The sequence below is a fragment of the Setaria viridis genome, chromosome 1 (genome assembly GCF_005286985.2).
Source record: "Setaria viridis chromosome 1, Setaria_viridis_v4.0, whole genome shotgun sequence".
Classification (NCBI taxonomy): domain Eukaryota; kingdom Viridiplantae; phylum Streptophyta; class Magnoliopsida; order Poales; family Poaceae; genus Setaria; species Setaria viridis.
Window position 1 is genome coordinate 6,298,685 of NC_048263.2, and position 20,884 is coordinate 6,319,568.

The 20,884-nt window shown below is 44.7% G+C and overlaps 1 protein-coding gene across 1 annotated transcript; it reads left to right on the plus strand.

Annotated features, from left to right (window-relative positions):
* The first annotated feature begins 10,176 nt into the window (after positions 1 to 10,176).
* On the plus strand, positions 10,177 to 15,081 carry LOC117850803 (cation-transporting ATPase HMA5). Its single transcript, XM_034732676.2, has 9 exons — positions 10,177 to 10,514; positions 11,133 to 11,747; positions 11,892 to 12,321; positions 12,532 to 12,857; positions 13,187 to 13,245; positions 13,333 to 13,675; positions 13,770 to 13,970; positions 14,122 to 14,379; positions 14,482 to 15,081. The coding sequence occupies exons 1-9, from the start codon at positions 10,242 to 10,244 to the stop codon at positions 14,956 to 14,958; spliced, it is 2,982 nt and encodes a 993-aa protein (XP_034588567.1). The 5' UTR covers positions 10,177 to 10,241; the 3' UTR covers positions 14,959 to 15,081.
* The last annotated feature ends 5,803 nt before the right edge of the window (positions 15,082 to 20,884 follow it).

The window sequence follows — 20,884 nt, forward strand, 5'->3', positions numbered from 1 at the left end:
ACACATATGTACCTACACTCGAATATATCTTTCCCGTTTTCCCGTCACATCAAAGGTGCAATCCTAATATTTGAAAAAAAAATCCACAAAAGAATGCAATTCTAAAAATTTGATATAACTGCATATCTAATTTAAGTGGTCATATTTGATTTCCATAAAAAAATTAACGTGGCTAAAAAATTAAGGTACGAGAACCTTTTCACCACTAATCTGTTGGGAAAAAAAATAGGATTGTACTCTTGTCAGAATCACAGGATATACAGGTAGCGGCATGTGCATGCATGTCCTTATGAAATCAAGACATAAACAGGGACAGGGACGGTCGTGCTCCGGCAGGTCGTAGATGCATGGAGCTTGGCTCACACCTACACACCTAGCTCCAGTAGCACACTTGATGCTGACAAGGAAATGTGTGCACAAAGAGGGATGAAGAATCGTGCACATGGTGCCTTTCTCGTACTCTACCCTATTCCTTGTGAGGCCACACCGACCACCGCCGTGCAAGACATATCTAAGCTCCAAATTTGTGTGCCAAGTTGCACGGGTAGATCTGGATTTATTGGCGGGGAAGCTCCAGACAATTTTTAGAACAGTTGAAAATCAAAAATGAGTCGACAAGAACAGGAGCCCATTAAGGCCCACTACGCTGTCCTTGGGCTGCGGGACGAGAGCCATAACAAACGACAAAAACATTGGGCACCAGTTTGTCCATGGGCTGCTATATCTAGAAGAATGATCGGCAAATAAAAATAGCGCTTTTCTTCTAAGTAAAAAAAGAAGGAAAAAAATCCTTGCCATAAAAAAGTAGAAAATTCCTCATCTCTTCAGCGCGTTCCATCCGGGCCGTCGATCTGCCGCGTGTAGACACGCAGCCACGCGGTGAACGTGTACGTACACGCTCGCGCGTGTGCCCAGTGCTCGCACATGGCCCTCTGTCCAGTGGGGCCAGCTACCTGCGGACGCGCGGCGGCAAAGCGCGCGCGCACGCACGATGCCGTTCTCCAGCAAGTTTTGCTCAGTGATGTGACGGTGGGGCCCACGAGCACGCAGCGACATGAGGAACTGAACCAGAGCGGCCGGCACGCATGGATGTCGATCGATCATCAGATCATCATCGTCGTCAGTTCAGAAGTTCAGAGCGCACTAAATAGAAAAGAACCTGCGAAAAAGGCTACTCTGATCACCTTCATAACCACGAGCTTAAAGCTGGCTTCATTGACGCATGATCGATGATTTGCTAGCAAAGCTACGTGCTCCCCTGAATTGGTTCCAGTTGGATGGGATGATGATGACAGGATGTGATGGTGTGGTTTCTCACACATGTTTCTCTCGCGCATGGTGTGGTCGTCGTCTTCGTCGGCCTCAGATCACCACCCAGCTGTCTGTCCAAGTAGTACTGTCCTTCATTCAGAGGCAGAACTATCAAGTTTCAACACCCTAATGACGATCCTGTGAGCTCTTGAATTCCCGCATCCATGGTGGCATGCGATCCGTACGGTTTGGACATGACGTGTTGTCGTCCCTATCGAACTGAAGCTCTGAAAACTTTCGGCCTGAAAGAAAAGCTGCGGAAACTGGATGGATGGGTGCTGCATGTATGCCAGCTGCTGCTATGCCCCGCCGGCCGGCCAGCCGGCAGACCGGCCACCAGGCGGCAGCACCTCGCTGCATAGTGCGTCTCTTTGACCGTGGCCTTGGGTCCATCTCCAGGCACTGCCGGCTGCCGCCGGTCGCCGGCCGGCCGGTCGGCCAAACCAAGGCCACAGGCAGACCAGACTTCGATGGTGACTGGCTGACTGCATCCAAGAACATGGATCGCAGTTTCTGTATCGTCTTAACTCTGAACATCAACACGAGGCGTTTGGTTCCAGCCGCGAAATTTTAGCGCTTATCACATCGAATGTTTAGATATTAATTAGAAGTATTAAACGTAGACTATTTACAAAATTCATTACACAAATGGAGGCTAAACGACGAGACGAATCTATTAAGCCTAATTAGTCCATGATTTGATAATGTGCTGTTACAGTAAAATATTTGTTAATGATGAATTAATTAGGCTTAATAGAGCCTCCATCTGTTCAATTAGTTTTATAATTAACTCATATTTAATCCTCCTCATTAGTCTTCGAATATTCGATCCCCTAAATCATATATACATGCGTACGTAGTACAGTAGTATGTTACTAATCTACCATCATATATCTGTGAAATGCACGTAGCATTTCTTGCATCGCGGCCAATGCGAAGAAGTTTGAGATCCTGTTTAGTTCTCTTAGTCCATGAATTAAACTTTAATCTCACCATTGGAACCAGTTCCATGAACTAGAATGGATTAAAGTCTGTAAATGCTGTTGAAAAAAATACTTTTACCTTTTTCCTTTCTTCCCTATTCTTGGTACCCTGCGCTGCGCCGCACCTCCTGGCGCCAAGTGCTAGCGCTAAATTTCCTGGCCACCTCTTCCGGCACGCAGGCGGGCGGTGGGCGACGGACTGCTGCATCCATGATGGGGATCGTTCAAGGACCTAGGACCCGGTACAAATCGAGCAAACTTTTTCAGATTCCTGAACCAAAGCTTTGAAAATGCTAGCTAGCTTTCCGGCCAGGCCAGGCGAGGCAGGAGGAGACGGATCGGCAAGAAACAGCTCGCATAGCAACCAAAGATGCTGCTGCGGCTGCCCGCGAACAGTTGACAGTGGCAGCAAGCAAGCAAAGCAGCATCGATCGCCATGATGGCGCCTGTCCGAGTGCCTTCCTGTCTCGTGATCCGCCTGTCGAGGACTCCTCCTGCAGCCTCTCACCGTCGTACCGCTGGGCGGTGGCGCCTTCTGGGCTCTGGCCTGCTGCGCGCACAGGCGTTTCAGCAAATTGCCGTCGTCCATGTACACTGGACTACTCCGAGACCTTTCCAAAGCTTGGATCGGGGCACAGGCTGATTTACACTGAACGCACTTTATTTAACATCTGGATGATGGTCTAGATTACAGAGGCTGGAACATGGAAATGTGGACGGTTATCATCGAGTTCGTCACAGCAACATTTACCAGGGTTCGCAGACGGAGCAGGAAACTACAGTACTCCAGTAGTGTGTTCATGGCAGTGCGCACGCAGAATGTAATCAGTGTACGTGGTAAGCACTTTTAGACAGGCCCAGAGAGACATCAGTCCTCAGGTACAGTTAGGTGCAGGCCGGCACTCGGCAGCAGCGTTCACATCTATCGCGTAGTACGTGTTTGTTACGCCGCCAGCCGTAACGGTCGCCAAGGCAGGCTCCACTCCCATTCCGATGGCTGCTGCAGCTACCTGCTGCATGTCGTCGACGTCGTCCTCGTCGGCCATGGGTGAGCTCGGCGGCCTGATGCAGGAGGAGAGGGAGGGGTGCTGGTGGTGGAAGGTGGGTCGTGGAATCTCGCTCTCCGTGATCTTCTTGGCGGTGCCTGTTGCATGGAGGCAGCCATTAATGACTGCCAATGGTTGGGGGACAGCCGCTATTCCTATCAGCCTATGGCCTTCTCCCTCTCGAGCGCCGTGCAAGCAAGTGGTTGGTTGGGCGGGAGCTGTGGCGCAACACCACACCACACCAAACCCTATGCATGATTGACCGGTGAGGCGAGGAGCCGAGTGGAGAGTGTACTCCTAGAGCGCCGTGCAGCTGCAGCATCTCCCACCAGTGGCCAGTCGTCAGTTTGTGGAGCTAGCTGATCCAAAGAGAAGCAGGCTAGCTGTTAGTGCAGTGGGTGCATCTCACCAGTCCGGCCAACTGGCCAAGGCTGAAGGCGCGGTGTCGCTAGTAGTAGTGGACTGTACTACAAGCCATGGCCCATGCTCCAGGAAGCGAGCAAGCATGCAGAACACTCTGTACTGCCCAAGCCCAAAGCACACGCCACACAACAAGGTCCAGTCTCCATCCCGCAGCGTCAAGCGCCTTGACGCCGATGTCGCACGCTAAACACATTTTCAATAATCAATCAATAGGAATCCCCATCACACGATGCCCTCGCGATCTCTCTCTCAAAAGAAAACAAAAAGAAATTAGCCTCACAATCCCTTGACAGTTGACACCGTGCCGTGATCTCATGGCCCGACGGGGTATCAGCTCCGTAGACTCCGTCCACCGAGATGGTGAGTTGCTGACAGTGACACTGGGCATGGACGACTGCCTCTGTCCGTGACCAGCAGGTCCGCTTCTTCTCTGCATATGGCACGTTTGTAGCACGATGCATGTGGCAGCGTTGTAGAATGGAAACGCGTACTCCCTCTGTTCCAATATAAAGGACGTTTTAGTCTCTTGGGGGAGTACCAAGACCACCACCAAATGACATGCATACTCCTACAATTGCAATCATTACATGTGCAGACATCACAATGCATTCACTTACTTTTGCTTGTACAATTTTCATTAAACAAATGAACATTTTACCAAAACATAATTTTACAGCTGGCGGGAGCCAAACTTAACGCCAAAAATTAAGAGAAGCAACACAAACAAATTTAAATAGCCATTCAGGCGCCATATTTAACTTCTGGGCTACTAAAGCTACTGCCTCACTGCCCACAACTCCTCCAAACCATTCACTCGCCATGGCCCTTGACTTGAATGCAACTCTAGATGAGGAAGGAGATGAGGGGCCTGATCTCAACGAGCCACCTGCAAATGAACAAGATAGGAGTATCCATGATCCCTTGGAAGCAGTTGGTGCAAGCGAAATAAAAAGAGGTGATTCTTTACTTGCCCTCCTCCTTCAACATGCAGTTTAGTATGATGACTCTTGTTCTTTTTCTCTCTCTTCCCTGTCTCCTAAAATGAGTTTGCTTGGATTCTGTTTGTCTTTTCTCTATCTCCTAAACTGATTTTGTGAAGGTAATTTGATGCCTTACTCCTATTGGATTTCAATTTGGTGTAGCCTAAGGTTATTTCCTGGATTCAATAGAAGTGCAAAAAATTTTAATCTACTAAGAGTTGCATCTAACCTCACCATATGTTTTGTTGCTTCTACAAAAAAATTGGTATACCAAATGCTTTTTTAGCATCTTGTCCAAAATAAACAGTGCTGACAGGGAGTACATTTCATAGGGGTGGATAACTCATAAGTGCAATTGACAGCTGCCCGCCCATTTTCTTTAAATGAACAAGAAGGAAGCGTACATGCAGGTGAATATTTCCAGGAGTTCAAGATATTTAACGAACATCAATTCTCTACAATTAAAGGGCTATCTTAGAATGCTCATTTCAGTAGCACAAATAAAGTGGTGTGTTTATGTTTGTCACCTGAAATTATTTTTTGTAGCATGTGAGAATGCCTTTAGTGGTAGAGCAGATGCCTTACCTGGCCTCTTTGATGATGCACCGGTTCATAATGTTTTCCATCCCTTTGACTTGAATCTTCCTCAACAGGGCAGTGAACAAGACAACCTACTGACAGGTGATTATTTCCAATTAGTGACTTGAGCATACACATATGTTTGCTAAAAAGAATCATATTTAATGCATTTGTGCACATCCTAGGCAAAATTATTAATTGTGTGCATATCTGCAGCTGTGCAGCATATGATCCAAATAAAAAGGTCTTACAACACATTTATCCAGGTCAACAAGATGCCTTGGATGACCTCATAGAGGTGTTTGGTGTGTACGCTGAAACTGTAGACATCGCCTTTGATGAAGAGGAGTTGTCGGACTCAGATGGTGAAGAGAATCAGCAAACACATGACGACGAAGACAGTGCCCAAGCACATGATGCTGAAGAGGATGAGCAAGCACATGATGGTGTAGATGATGACCAAGCAAATCATGATCAGGCCCCACATAGATTGAGGAATTTGACAGAAAGACAAAGACAAGACATATTTGAAGATTTGCTTCGGAGCACTAACAATGGAAAATTAAAAAGAAACACTACAACTATTATTGCTGAAAAGTACAATGCCCGTGTACGTACCATACAACGTGTATGGAAGAGAGCAAAAAATTGTTGGGCACAGGGCATACTAGTTGATGTTCAGAGTTTGAAACCTAAGAACTGCGGCCGTAAAAAAGTTCAAGTGGATGTCTCTAGAGTTCCAGATATTCCCCTAAGCAGAAGGGGTACTATAAGCTCACTTGCAAATGCTCTAGGTGTCCATAAAAGCAATCTGCATAGGGCATTCAGGCAAGGATTGCTACGACGACACTCCAACTCACTGAAGCCATATTTGAAGGAAGCAAATAAAAAGGCTAGGCTGCAGTGGTGTCTCTCTATGCTAGAACCAAGTACGCTGCCAACTAATCCCATGTTCAGACACATGAAAAATATAATTCACACAGATGAGAAGTGGTTCGATGGGACAAGAAAGAATAAGAAGATGTACATGGCTCCAGATGAAGAAGACCCCCACAGGACAGTGAAAAACAAGAATAACATTGATAAAGTCATGTTTTATTCTGGAATTACACAGCCTAGGTTTGATGCTGAAGGTAGATGTTATTTTGATGGCAAGTTAGGCTGTTGGCCTTTTGTCCGTGAGGTAGCATTCTCGGCCATGTTTTATTCTTGTTTCGATACATAAGAATCAATACAACTATATTCTCATAAGAATCGTTCTACTTTCAGGAACCGGCACAAAGAAGAAGTGACAATAGGCCTAGGGGCACACCTATCACGAAGACAATGAAGGTTGATAGACAAACAATGAAATCTTATATGATCACAAAACTTCTTGAAGCTATACGCATTCGTTGGCCTCAAGAAGATGCTAACGAGATAATTTGGATACAGCAGGACAATTCTCCCTCACATATCCACGCCGATGATCCTGATTTTAAAACAGCAGTTGCCCATACCGGCCTGGATATACGCATAATGAATCAACCTGCTAATTCTCCTGATATGAATTGCCTAGATCTTGGTTTCTTTGCATCTCTTCAGTCGATGACGGATAGAACAACATCTAGAAATATGGATGACATCATCGCAAATGTGATCAATGAATATGAACACTACAACCCTGTTATTCTAAATAGGGTATTCCTGACGCTACAAGGATGCATGATTGAAGTTATGAAAGATAATGGAGGGAATAGGTACAAGATCCCCCACATGAATAAGCCGAGGCTGGAGGCAGCAGGCATGCTTCCCAAATATCTTAGTTGCGACAGGGAGATAGTTCAGAAGGCAATTGAGTTGTTGAACAACTAATCGAATTGTTTGTTAAGCTTTTGAGGTGTGCAGCAACAATGGGATATGGATGTCTAGCTTTTGAAGTGTGCAGCACCAATGCAATATGGATGCCTAGCTTTTGCTTAATGTACTGCTATTGTGATGTGTGTACTTGTAAATATGTTTAGTATCTTGTAATCCTAGTGGAGGCGAAGGAAAGCCTTTTGTTGCATGTATAAAAACTAGTTTGGTTTCTCTGAATTCCTACTTACTTATTAATCGTGTTCATGCATTTTCTGCCACTAAAAACACCATCTATTCGTGCATATATTTACTTCACTGCAAAAACAACAGTATGCTGCGTTGTTCTGGTGACATTGAACTAACGAAATATAGTTCTTAATGTTTAGATAGCGGAAATCATAACTGTCCCAAAAGCTAACAAAATATAGTTTTTAATGTTCATATAGCGGAAATCAAATAGTGGAAATATAGTTCTAAATTGCAGGTACCTTCATACCCAAAAGCGAAAACACACAAAAGCAGCACATATTTGTACAAATAATATGCAGGCATCAGAACTAGTTATGGGTGTAGATAGAAGTGAGGAGAACCTTGATCCAGGGGATAAAGACTTCCCTGTTGGCCTCTTCGATGCCGGTAAGGCATTGTTCCATGTACTGCACCATCTCTTCGGTCATTTCGCCGCCGGCATCAGCGGTAGCTTTGGTTGTGCCTGCCTCCAAGGCCACCTCACCGGTTGCAGCAAGTCGATGGCCAAAGGCCCCTTGACCTTGGCGGAGCACTGGACGGTAGCTCTCCTCCAGCTCACTATCTTCAACTTTTGAGTCGAGAACGTACAATTGTCCCTCTGCGTCCAAACGCAGACGACCATGTCCGACGTGCTTTGGACTCCCACAGCAGTCGCAGCTCCCCAAGTGGCGAGGGCAGGTGCCTTCACAGCCGTCCTCCTCCGCCACAAGGTGCTTTCGGATCAGATTGCAGCTGCAGCACCCCAAAATAGGAGAGTACCTGACATCGTCGCCGCCCCCCCCACCTCCACGATGTGCTTCGGGCTCCCATCCCAGCCACAGGTGCCTGTGTTGGGACCGTAGCTGCCGCCGTCGCCTCCGTCTCCCACCTTCAGGGCGACCTTGGGGGCCACATCGCTGCCATCCCCCACCTTTAGGATGAGCTTGGAGGCCGCATCACCATCGCGGCCAACCTTCAGGCTGACCTTGGACGCTGCATCACCGCCGCCCCCAACCTTCAGGGCGACCTTGGAGGCCGCATCGCCGCCCCCCACCTTCAGTGCGACCTTGGAGGCCGCATCGTCATCGCTTTCGCTGCTGCTGCTTCTCAGCTTTGTGCCACGCTGCTTCGACCTGGTACGGCGCCGGATCCAGGCTAGGCGGTTAGGGAAACGACGACGGAGCCGCGCAGCGCCAACCATGCCTGATGCGCTGTAGTTGACGGGGTGGCGGGGGGAGATCGCATACCGGGAGATGTGGTGGTGGTGGAGATGGAAGGAGATGGGGAGGCGGAGGAGATGGGGATGAGGAGAGGAGACGGAGAGGGAGGGGCGTCGGGGCGCAGTCGTCGGCTCGCCGACGGTACGCCAGGGCACCGCGGCGCCAACAGACGACGGCACTACGCAGATCGGCGGAGGCCGCCGCCGCCTTCCACACCGGAGAACGAGGGAGGAGGATTCGCGGAGGAGGGAGGAGGATTCGCGGAGGAGGGAGTTCGGCGTGAGCGCGGCCTCGCGCAGCTCGGGGAGGCGCGGCCTCGTGCAGCTCGCGGAGGCGGAGACGGATGTTGTGCGTGCCCGCCGTGAGAGGAGATAAGGTTCCGAGATTTCTTTATGTTCCCATCACTTGGTTTGTCTTTTTTTTTTGATGCAGCTTGCTTTCTCTTTATTCATGTAGTGGACGACATTGACAGGTGCTGACTCCCCTACTACGTACAGGCTGCCAGGGCTAAACCGTCTTTTATTTTGAAAAAAACTTTCAACCCTCAAACGTCCTTTATATTGGGACGGAGGGAGTACATCCCATCATCTCCTACGCCCATCGCAAGGTTGCTGAGCAGGGTCGTACTCTCTCCGTTTCAAATCATAAGTCATTTCAAACTTTCTTAAAAAGTCAAATCATTTTATGTTTGATCAAAATTATAAAGAGAATCATAAAATTTTATGTCACCGAATACATATACTATGAAAATATATTTAATGAAGAAAATACTTATTTGGTATTATAAATGTTAGTACTTTATAGTATAAATTTGATCAAACTTAAGATCCGTTGTTGGAACGAGTCCAAATCGTTTCCCTTTGTAGTTGTAGGCTTGTTAGCTTGTACTCCACGCCACGCCTTGTCGAAGCTTTCCTATCCTAGCTAATCACTCGTAATCTCTCCTAAGCTAGACAAAGACATCGTCTTTTTTCCCCTTAAAAAAACAACAATAAAGTAGGGAACACATGCACATAGACGGATAGACTAACGTGGATGAGAACGATTTGTTACAAGCATCACGCAGAATTGCAAAGAGGAGCGCGGTCACGAATTTGACACTCCCGCTACTTACCGTGTTACCAACTTACCATCTCGATGCACTCTAATAACCTCCTCGTGCATTTTATCTTGCCCGTGAAGCAAGGTAAATAAACGAAATTTTGGTTGAATCCAACCCAACGCATTTCGATCCAAGTAGACGTTACAAAGAACAGGGAGTTCTCCAGAGTTGGAGTAATTTTTTTTAACCATGGATGAAGTTCTCCAAAGTTGGAGTAATTTTTTTTTAACCATGGATCAAGCTCCCCGAAGTCAACATCTGAATTTCCCGTCCACGATCACGATGCCCGCCAGGCTTTCCCAAATCCCACCTACCAACCACACACCTTGGGGGAGTCCGCACGATTGAGAGTCAATCCCGACACATTTGCGGAAACCCCCTCCAACTCCGCGCTCCGCTTCGAGCCGCCCCCTCGCCTCTCCTCCCATCACTGCCCGTCGCGTCCCTCCCACCTTCCCAGCCCCCACGATTTCCGTTCCCCCCCTCCCCGAACATTTCCCACCGCGGTCCGCCGCCCGCTGTCGACGGACATGGCCCACCTCCAGCTCACGGCGCTCGCCGGCGGCGCCGACGACGAGATGGAGGAGGTCGCGCTGCTGGGCTCCTACGACGAGGAGGCCGGGGTAGCGGCGGGGGATGACGCCGGCATGCGCCGGGTGCAGGTGCGGGTCGCCGGCATGACGTGCTCCGCGTGCACGGGCGCCGTCGAGGCCGCGCTCTCGGCCCGCCGGGGCGTGCGGAGGGCGGCCGTGTCGCTGCTCCAGAACCGCGCCGACGTCGTCTTCGACCCCGCGCTCGCCAAGGTGCGTCGGCTGGCTGGCCCCGTGATCCCCTCCCCTCGCATCCCGTTGCTCCGTCAACGTCGCCCTCGCGCGGCCCCCTCGCTGGAATTTTTTTTTGTTTTTCTCGGGCTGTAGTAGCTCTGAATTGAGTGGATTTCTGGCGCTGCGCTCGGGAATTGCGGAGCCCGGGGGCGGGAAATTGAGCTGCGGCCTGTTGGTTAGGGTGGTTACAGTGGGTAATGGTCCGTGTCTGCTTCGCTTTGCTGCGTTTAGAGGAGCTTCCGAAGTTGTCGTTTGATCTGGTGGTTAGAATCCGTTTGATCTGTTGTATTAGTGTTTCCTGTGTTTGGAAGCAAAATCACTGGGATCAACGGCCATGTGGATCACAGCTGCCCTTAACAGGAATGCTGAGAGGTTTTCGAAATTGATTTTGATTAACAATCCCCTAGGAGCATTTGTCGTGATGGACTGATATTTTAGTCCAAGGAAAATAGATGTATTCGTTTTAAATAGCACAACTGTTTACTACAGTAGCAACTAACTTCCTTTTACTTTAAGTCTCTGCAATGGCACCAACATGAAGTTTTCTATATAAAATTCATCAGGATTTTGTTTTACATTTGATTTTTTTTAATGCAGGATGAAGACATCGTAGAAGCGATAGAGGATGCTGGGTTCGAAGCAGAAATTCTCCCAGACTCTACTGTTTCTCAGCCAAAATCGCAGAAGACTTTGTCCGGCCAATTTAGGATAGGGGGAATGACTTGTGCAGCATGTGTGAACTCGGTTGAGGGGATCTTAAAAAAACTGCCTGGTGTAAAAGGAGCAGTTGTTGCATTAGCGACTTCATTGGGGGAAGTTGAGTATGACCCTTCTGCCATTAGCAAAAATGAAATTGTTCAGGCTATTGAGGATGCTGGTTTTGATGCTGTTCTGTTACAAAGTAGCGAGCAGAACAAGGTTTTATTAAGTGTGACTGGGTTGCATACAGAGGGAGATGTAGATGTATTGCATGATATCCTGAAGAAAATAGAAGGCTTGCGTCAGTTTGGTGTAAATTTTGCAAACTCAGAAGTTGAAATTGTTTTTGATCCTGAAGTAGTTGGGTTGAGACAGATTGTAGATACCATAGAGATGGAAAGCAATGGCAGACTGAAAGCCCATGTACAGAATCCATATTTACGAGCAGCTTCAAATGATGCACAAGAGGCCTCTAAGATGCTTCATCTTCTTCGCTCTAGTTTATTACTAAGTGTAAGTTTATTCTTCCCTGCTATCCTAAGAGTTTTAAATTTTATGGTTTTCTCAATATGTGTTATTTGAATATCATAAATACCATTTGACAATAATCTTTGTGTGTTACTCGTATACTGACTCTCCACTGTTTCCTTGCACCAGATTCCTGTATTTTTCATCCGCATGGTATGCCCTCACATACCTCTTATTAGTTCATTCGTACTCATGCACTTCGGACCATTTCGTATAGGAGATCTGCTGAAGTGGATTCTGGTGAGCATGGTACAGTTTGTTATTGGGAAACGGTTCTATGTTGCAGCTTATAGGGCCCTAAGACATGGCTCAACAAATATGGATGTCTTAGTTGTTATTGGCACTACTGCTTCATATGTCTACTCTGTTTGCGCACTTCTTTATGGGGCATTCACTGGATTTCATCCTCCAATATATTTTGAAACGAGCGCAATGATAATCACATTTGTGCTATTTGGGAAGTATCTTGAGGTTCTTGCAAAAGGAAAGACATCAGATGCTATCAAGAAGCTTGTAGAGCTTGCTCCTGCTACAGCCCTTCTTATTCTGAAGGACAAAGGTATCTGTCCAAACTGTGCAATCACTTGCAATAACTACGATTAGCAGATATAGAAAGCTCATACATGTAGTGTCCATATTTAAAATTCTTCTCATTGATTGTGCATCCCACCTTAACTTTGTTGAGCCTATCACACACATACACTTAAGGAATTTTCAGTTTTTCACTGTTGGCTGCACACATCAACTTAAAATATTTCCTCAAATGCAGAAGGAAAATATTCAGGCGAGAAGGAGATTGATGCATCATTGGTACAACCTGGTGATGCCTTAAAAGTGCTTCCTGGTTCAAAGGTTCCTGCTGATGGTTTCGTCATTTGGGGTACAAGCCATGTCAATGAGAGTATGGTAACTGGTGAATCTGTTCCTACCTCCAAGGAAGTATCCAGTCCAGTAATTGGAGGCACAATGAACTTGCATGGTGTGCTTCATATACAAGCAACTAAAGTAGGATCAGGGACAGTTTTGAGCCAGATAATCTCTCTTGTTGAGACTGCCCAGATGTCTAAGGCCCCTATTCAGAAGTTTGCTGATTATGTAAGTACACTTCTCAATCCCTTAGATTGTAAAAATGCCTTGTAACTCTGTGTTATAATCTTAAATCTGCAAAGCTTTTTTTTTGGGCAACTTAGTTCTACTTTTGAATTGATGTTTATGCCTATACTTGTTAAAACACACTGATTATCTGTTCTGTTTTAGTATTTGTAGTGCCTTGTAGAGGAATTTAAATTACTTATGCCAAATTTTTTTGTTTACATTCCTTGTTACTGTGGGTATAAATTTCTTATGCCAAACACACTGAGTATACTTTTGTTCCTTTATGAACACCTGTAATTGAATGCTGACATTAACAATGATAATTTTAGGTGGCCAGCATTTTCGTTCCTATTGTCATCACCTTGTCCTTACTGACATTCTTTGCATGGTGAGTTTCAGCATCTCTGAGGTCGGTACTCAGTTACTGTGGGTATAAATTTCAAGTTTCTGACTCATACATTGTTGTCTTTTCTAGGTTTCTATGTGGATGGTTGGGAGCATATCCAAACTCATGGTCTGCTGAAACTAGCAATTGCTTTGTTTTCTCCCTCATGTTCTCCATATCTGTTGTGGTGATTGCTTGTCCATGTGCTCTTGGTCTGGCAACGCCAACTGCGGTTATGGTAGCAACTGGAGTTGGGGCTAACCATGGAGTACTTGTGAAGGGTGGAGATGCACTGGAGAGAGCTCAGAATGTGAAATATGTTATTTTTGACAAAACTGGAACACTGACCCAAGGAAAGGCTACTGTAACAACAGTGAAGGTTTGTTCAGGAATGGACCTGGGGGAGTTCCTCACATTGGTAGCTTCTGCAGAGGTGAGATGAACAAAAAATGGGCATTGCATTAGTTTATTATGCTTCTTCCAGCAAAGTGCAAAACTGCTAACCTTATTTTGGTTCTGTAATTTAGGCAAGCAGTGAGCATCCACTTGCAAAAGCTATCTTGGATTATGCATTCCACTTCCATTTCTTTGGCAAACTTCCCTCAGGAAAAGACAGCATTAAGAAAAGAAAAGAAGAGATACTTTCTCAATGGCTCCTGGAAGCTGCAGACTTTTCTGCCTTGCCTGGCAAAGGGATCCAATGTTGGATCAGTGGGAAGAAAATTTTGGTGAGTTGTAGGATACAACTATCCTTTACTGGACACCTTCAAATACTTGAAGGATAGACTTGACTTGTGTGTTGAGGATAGACTTGACTTAGCGAGTCAAATTCTTGTGTTAATATGAAACGGGTATATTGATGCCTAAATATTTATGCAGGTGGGGAACCGTGCTTTGATAACTGAAAATGGGGTAAACATTCCTGATGAAGCTGAACATTTCTTGGTAGACATGGAGCTGAGTGCAAAAACTGGTATTCTCGTTGCATATGATGGTAGCTTCATTGGCTTGATTGGGATAACCGATCCTTTGAAGAGGGAGGCAGCTGTTGTTGTACAAGGCCTGAAAAAGATGGGTGTTCATCCAGTTATGGTCACCGGGGACAACTGGAGGACTGCACAAGCGGTTGCAAAGGAGGTCGGTTTTAGTTACAATGTTTTACTGCTAGCACCTGCATTTCACTCTCAGTACGTGCTGATCCTTTTTACTGAAATGTTTGATATTATTGTGCTTCTGCAGGTAGGCATCGAGGATGTGAGAGCGGAGGTCATGCCAGCCGGAAAAGCCGACGTCATCCGTTCGCTCCAAAAGGACGGCAGTGTAGTCGCAATGGTCGGAGATGGCATCAATGACTCCCCTGCCCTGGCAGCTGCCGACGTTGGGATGGCCATCGGTACTGGAACCGACATTGCCATCGAGGCAGCTGACTACGTGCTGGTCCGGAACAACCTGGAGGACGTTATCACCGCGATAGACCTCTCGAGGAAGACGTTCAGCCGGATCCGGTGGAATTACTTCTTCGCCATGGCGTACAACGTGGTGGCCATCCCCGTGGCCGCTGGTGCGCTGTTCCCCTTCACCGGGCTCCAGATGCCGCCCTGGCTGGCCGGCGCGTGCATGGCGTTCTCGTCCGTCAGCGTGGTTTGCTCCTCGCTGCTGCTGAGGAGGTACAGGAAACCGAGGCTCACCACCGTGCTGCAGATAACAGTGGAGTGAATTCTTTCTTTATTTTTTTTGGGCGCGTTTTGAGGGTCAAACACTTGTACATATCCAACAGCTTGCAACTGAGTTGCCCTGCATGTTAACTGAAACAATATCAACGGCAAGCTCTATTTCGCAGTTGCTCCATTCTGTAAGCAGGATTCGAGTTGACGCATCAACCAGAGGTTGATCAGCCAAGAGGGTCTGCACTGCTCTGTTCGTCCTGCGGAGAAGAGGGCGCCGTTGCCGCTGGCCGGCAACTGTGGCGTGCCTGCATGTTCTGGCTGCCGTCCATTAGCCCAACCGCTACTGTTTGTCTACAGAGACACAGAGTAGTTTTTATTTTTGTCATACTGCATGTAGTGGTTGCAGCCTTCCATGGCTGCTCTTGAGCTGTTAACATGAGATTTTGTTGTAACGTGTAATAGGGAAAAAGAACTACGGCCTGTTCGCTTCAGCTTATAAGCAAGTTGAAAAGCTGAAATGGCTGATTTGTTGCGAGAGGAAAATACTGTTTGGTGGCTGATAAGCCGGCTGAATAAGCTGAAGCGAACATACCGCTAGACTCTAGGAACATGGACGTAGAAGTTCTACAACCTTCGGGGTTACCGTTCTTTTTCTTTTGAAAGAAGCAGCGATTACCGTTCTAGGAGCTGCTTAGATTGTTCAGTGATGTACTGTTTCTGGTGTTGAAGCGGCGGATGGATTTTGAAAACTTGAGAACAAAAAGCGAGCATCACACTTGCCTATTTAAGGAGTGGAGTGAGAAATTCAGGAGAGGTGGGCTACGCCCTGCGTGCCACGGGATGATGGGTTAGGTGAGGACAAGTGTGCACACGAGGGAGCTTAGGGTGTGTTTGGTTGCATGCACCATATGATGCATGCATGGATGATCCTGGATGGGGTGGTTCATTGTACCATATGGTTCACTCTAATTAGTAGATAATGTATTAAGTGGGATGGTCTCATCCTGGATGGGCTGGTATAATTCACCCAACCAAACAAAATGATCATTATTATTTTGAATCATTTCATACATGAATCAAATGATACAACCAATCAAACACACCCTTAGTGAATCCTGATGATGTAACGGCGCGTGGTGAATCTGCAATGACGTACTATAGTATATGGCATATTAATTAAGGAAGGAAGTTAGGGATTGAGTCAATCCAATGGATAGAAAGGAGAAAAGAACGTACCAGTGACAATGGCAAAGTAAGGAAGTTAGAGCTAGGAGCCAATCCGGTGGAATGGATATGCACGGTGTAGCTTGAAGCTATCGAGTCAATCCAATGGATATACAGGGGATGGGATCCGCTAAAACACTTAATCTTCTATTCTATTATCTTAATACAATAGTGTTAAAAGAAACCACCGTGTTCGTCGAGGGATCTAGAAATTACCACGTTAATCTAAAAAAGAAAAGAATATACACCATTGGATTTTATTAAGATCTAACGATATATTATTCTAAATCTAGAACTCCCACATTAATTATGAAAAAAAAAGAAAATCATTCATCTGCAATTTTTGTGGTTTAGATTAAAACAACAAATGTCCACCTAAAGCACGGCACAAAGCTTTCACGAGAAGTCCAAAATATAGATACAACAAAAAAAGGCAATAACCTACATGCTAGAACACCCATGCGTGCATGTACACTAACCATACAGCAAACCAAATAATAATCCATATGTATTAGGCAAAGTAACACACAAAAAATAAATCTGGACTCTATGCAAATGCTAAACGATAATCTAAACGAAGGAAGCACTACCCTCGCTTCATCAAAGTTATAAGGTAGAGTTTTCATGTTAAGAAAAAGTCAGGTTCCATTGGTACAATTAGGTTATTGCAGTCTGATGAATACACAACCACATAAAGTATATACCAAACTATCCACTCAAGAATTAGTGTTCTATATCGCATCCTCATCTGCGATCCTTCCATGCCACGACAATCCATCATATTGCGAAACGACCCACATGAGATAGATGGAACAGCCAGAATAATGGTGAAACGTACCATCTGTGCAAGATCAAGAGTTCACGAATCACAATCGCGGGAGGACAGCTACAGATAAAGAGTGGATGGCATCCCGGGGCTTCCTGGCAGCAAGAGGGTGGTGAATCCGTTCGCACTTGAAGGCGAAACTGAGCTTTGGAGCAAGAGCAACATCAAGTCATCCACGTGAGCCACATGAGAATTTTCCACATGAGCAGCATAGATTGGTGGGTACATGTGCTAGCATACGTCCTGTTGCGCATGGCCATGGTGTAGACTGCATACCAGCAGGAGAGTTGCGGTGGACAAATGTTCAACACGAGACGTGGAATTTTCTTTGGCACGCTAGATTTTATTGTGAAACACCATGTAGGGGGCAAAGTGTAATAATTTGTGAGCATGTAGTGCAAGCATATTAAGTGTAATAATTTGTGGGACTGATTCCTCCTCTACGAGGAGGTTAAAGCTAGATTTTTTATCCATTATCTACAAAATGTAGGGGGCAAAGTGTACGTGCCGAGACTACAGCATGATGAGCTGTGGTTAGCAACCAAGCTGGGACCGCCAGATTCATGCCAAGGAGAGATAGGAGTGTAGAAAGTGATCAAGCTTGGGATGGCAACAATGGATTAGTAGGCATGGCAGATGACATTGTTAGGAGAATTTAACAATGCCGGTGGAGTCACACATAGCGAGTACTCTCTACGTTCCAAAATGTAGGTCATTTTAGATTTTATAGATGCATAGATTTTACTATGCATCTAAATATAGGGTTATATTTAGATACATAGTAAAATCTATACACTTAGAAAACCAAAACGACCTATATTTTGAAACGGAGGGGTAGCTTGGCCACCTTACTCATATCACCGATGAGGCCATGATGTAGGCATAAATGAACGAACTTCGTCAGAGGATCACTAGCCTGGACAATATACCATTGCTAGCCTCACCAACATGCATTCCAATAGTGTGTGAATTATAAACAACTAGGACTAAAAAGCCTAATACATCTATACACAACAGTACGGTAAAAGAAAGAAGAAGAGAAGCAGGAGGGTGATTTACAACTACTGTATTAGGTATTAACTAGGAGCCGTGGCATGGGAGTAGGAGTGTGAAACATAACTATGGTACTATGTATCTTCGCTATCAAGGATCACGTTTTCTACCCCTGAAAGAATTATAAAAAAAATATCACAAGGAACCTAATCAGCTGACCTACGCTAAGTTTACAATAATCTATATTAATTTATCCATTTGAAATATATGATGATTAAAATAAGATATTAGTTTAAAATAAAGTAATCATTTTATCCTAAACGTCATATATTTAAAACAAATGGATACATGTTAAGGGTAAGTAATTTATTTTCTCTTATTTTATTTTATATATTTTATTTTTGAAATATAATACTCCATTCAAAAGATAAATATTAACCTAAAGATTTATGATAACAAAAACAAAAAGATAGTGAGTCTATGAAATGCCATACTAGGGATGCCGTAGCATCTATGAAATGCATTACACTAAAATACCCAAATAAAGAATCTATATAAAATATAATTAATTTGAACTAAAAATAGGATTAGAGCATGCAAAAAATATTTGAGCTGAGCTAGAGTTATAAGATCAATTTATAGCATCGTGGTAAGGCCAAACGATTTCTCATGGACATGCCTCCGGTTAGATCAAGGTGTTGCCAAAGGACATGAACATCATAATGGATATGCAGGCAAAGCTCGCGATGTTGAACGGGGAACATGGATAGCCTGCAAAACAAGCTAAAGCAGGTGCATACCGTAGAGAGGAACCATAAAAATAAGGCAAGAATAATGACACGCCAAAGCCTAAGGCGGGCGGAAAGCACAAAATAAAGCACTACTACAAGGTACGAGGGCTATGGTAAACATAGCCATAAGAGCATGTGCCGAGGTAGAGGGAGAGGTCTAGATCCATTGCGGACAAAAAAAAAGAGCTCCATTAGAATATCAATAAGGAGAGGTTTAGTTCATGATGTCGATGGACTACACATTCATAGAGATAATGATCATTAGTGAGGAAATTGGCTTGCTCAAGACATAGAAAAAGAAGATGGTGCATTGGTGTAGGTGCTAAGAATGACAACGGGAGTATATCAAATCAAAAAACCTACACAAAAGTGGGATTCTACGTGATAAAAATTAGTAGGAGAGTATCAAGCCTGTCCAGTTCAAGATGTTCATAGGCTTCAGATAAGGAGCTAAACACACTAAAAAGGGACCAGTGTGATATCAAATAGCATAGGTCTATTTCATTATGTCCATGAATCAGATGTGCACCAAGATCTTGATCGTCAAAGAGAAAGTTGGTTTCCTCAAGACACAAGAAAGAAGATAGTACATTGATGTAGTTTCTTAGGAAGAGAACAGGAGAAGAACAACTCAAAAAACCCTGCACATGTACTTCATCACTACGACAAAAATAAGACAAATATCTAAAGAGAAAAAAGTTGCATGTTGTTATTACTAATTAGTATGCTAGCTCAAAATCATACTAGCCGTGCTATATTAGCACGATCCACCTTGCTAGTTATCTTTATACAATAGTGTTAAAAGAAACCACCACGTTCGCCGAGAGGATTTAGAAATTCCCACGTTAATCACAAAAAGAGAAGGATTTAGACCGTTGGATTTTATGTAAATCTAACGGTTTATATTATTCTAAAGAATCCATATAAAATTAAAAAGTTGTTATTTCTTACCAAACTTGGATTCCATTGTTTATTAACGTAAAAAGGCCTACTACTAATTCCTACTGGAATTGGACTGACTCCATCTTTCCATAAACATGATTCCAGTTAAGTGCAAAAAGTCTACATGCCATCATAAGACACGTCCATCTCTGGTCATGCAAAAAACTTGGGGGGGGGGGCAGTTCACGTCATCGACACATGTCGTTTCTGAACAAAATAATGTTAGGCCGGTCAGGAGTCGTGACTGACTCTATATACATTCGTGCAATCGATACAAGTAATTTGGTTGCACAAATTTTTTAATAGAAAAGTATTTGCCTAGGGATTCGTCATTGTCTTATTACAGTAGTGTTAAAAGAAGCCACCACGTTTAGCTAGTCTACAAATTTTCATGTTAATTAAAAAAGAAAAAAGAATATAGACCGTTGGATTTTGAGATGATATAACAGTCCACATATTCCAAAGAGTTCATATCGAGTGCAACTAACCAATATATATAAATTTGAAATATCTAAAAATAAGAAACATTAGAAGCTTATTTCTATATGGTCTGGGAAGTATTAAAGCTAAAGAAAGCGTCCATGCCAAAATACAAATAATAAATAATTAAATCTATGTTAAAAAACAATGAGCAAATGCTTTTTCCAATTGCCCTTGATATTGGTAATCAGAATCCTTAAGTAAAATCCATTTTGCATATAATTAATTAATATCTGAATTTCAAAATAAAAATATTTTGGTATAAAAAGATAAATAATCAAATTCATTTAAACTAATCGATACAAACAATGTAATAGAAAATATCCCACGAAGGATGAAATTTGACTAAATAAAAATACAACATTCTTGATTTGGAATTATAAGCTCATGATGTGCCTCTTTGGTTTTGAAACCGCACGCCGGAAAAATGAGTGTGCTCCTACCCTGAACAGAGCACGGTAATGCCGCATGACGTGGGGGATCAGAACCGCTTGTGGTTAAGATGACCGCATGCACAATGGAGTGGCGTTCAAAGCGACATCCGCCTCGATAAGTAGTTGGCCCCACATTTGAACTTCGGAATCCTCGTCCAGGTATAAGGCCGGGGGTTGTTGTCAGCATCAAGGGAGCCAGGGTCCCCGCGCAGATATTTCAAGGAGAAACTTAGACCGCCACGTCGTGTGGAAGCATGGGACACGACAAGGAGCCACCTAGCAGTT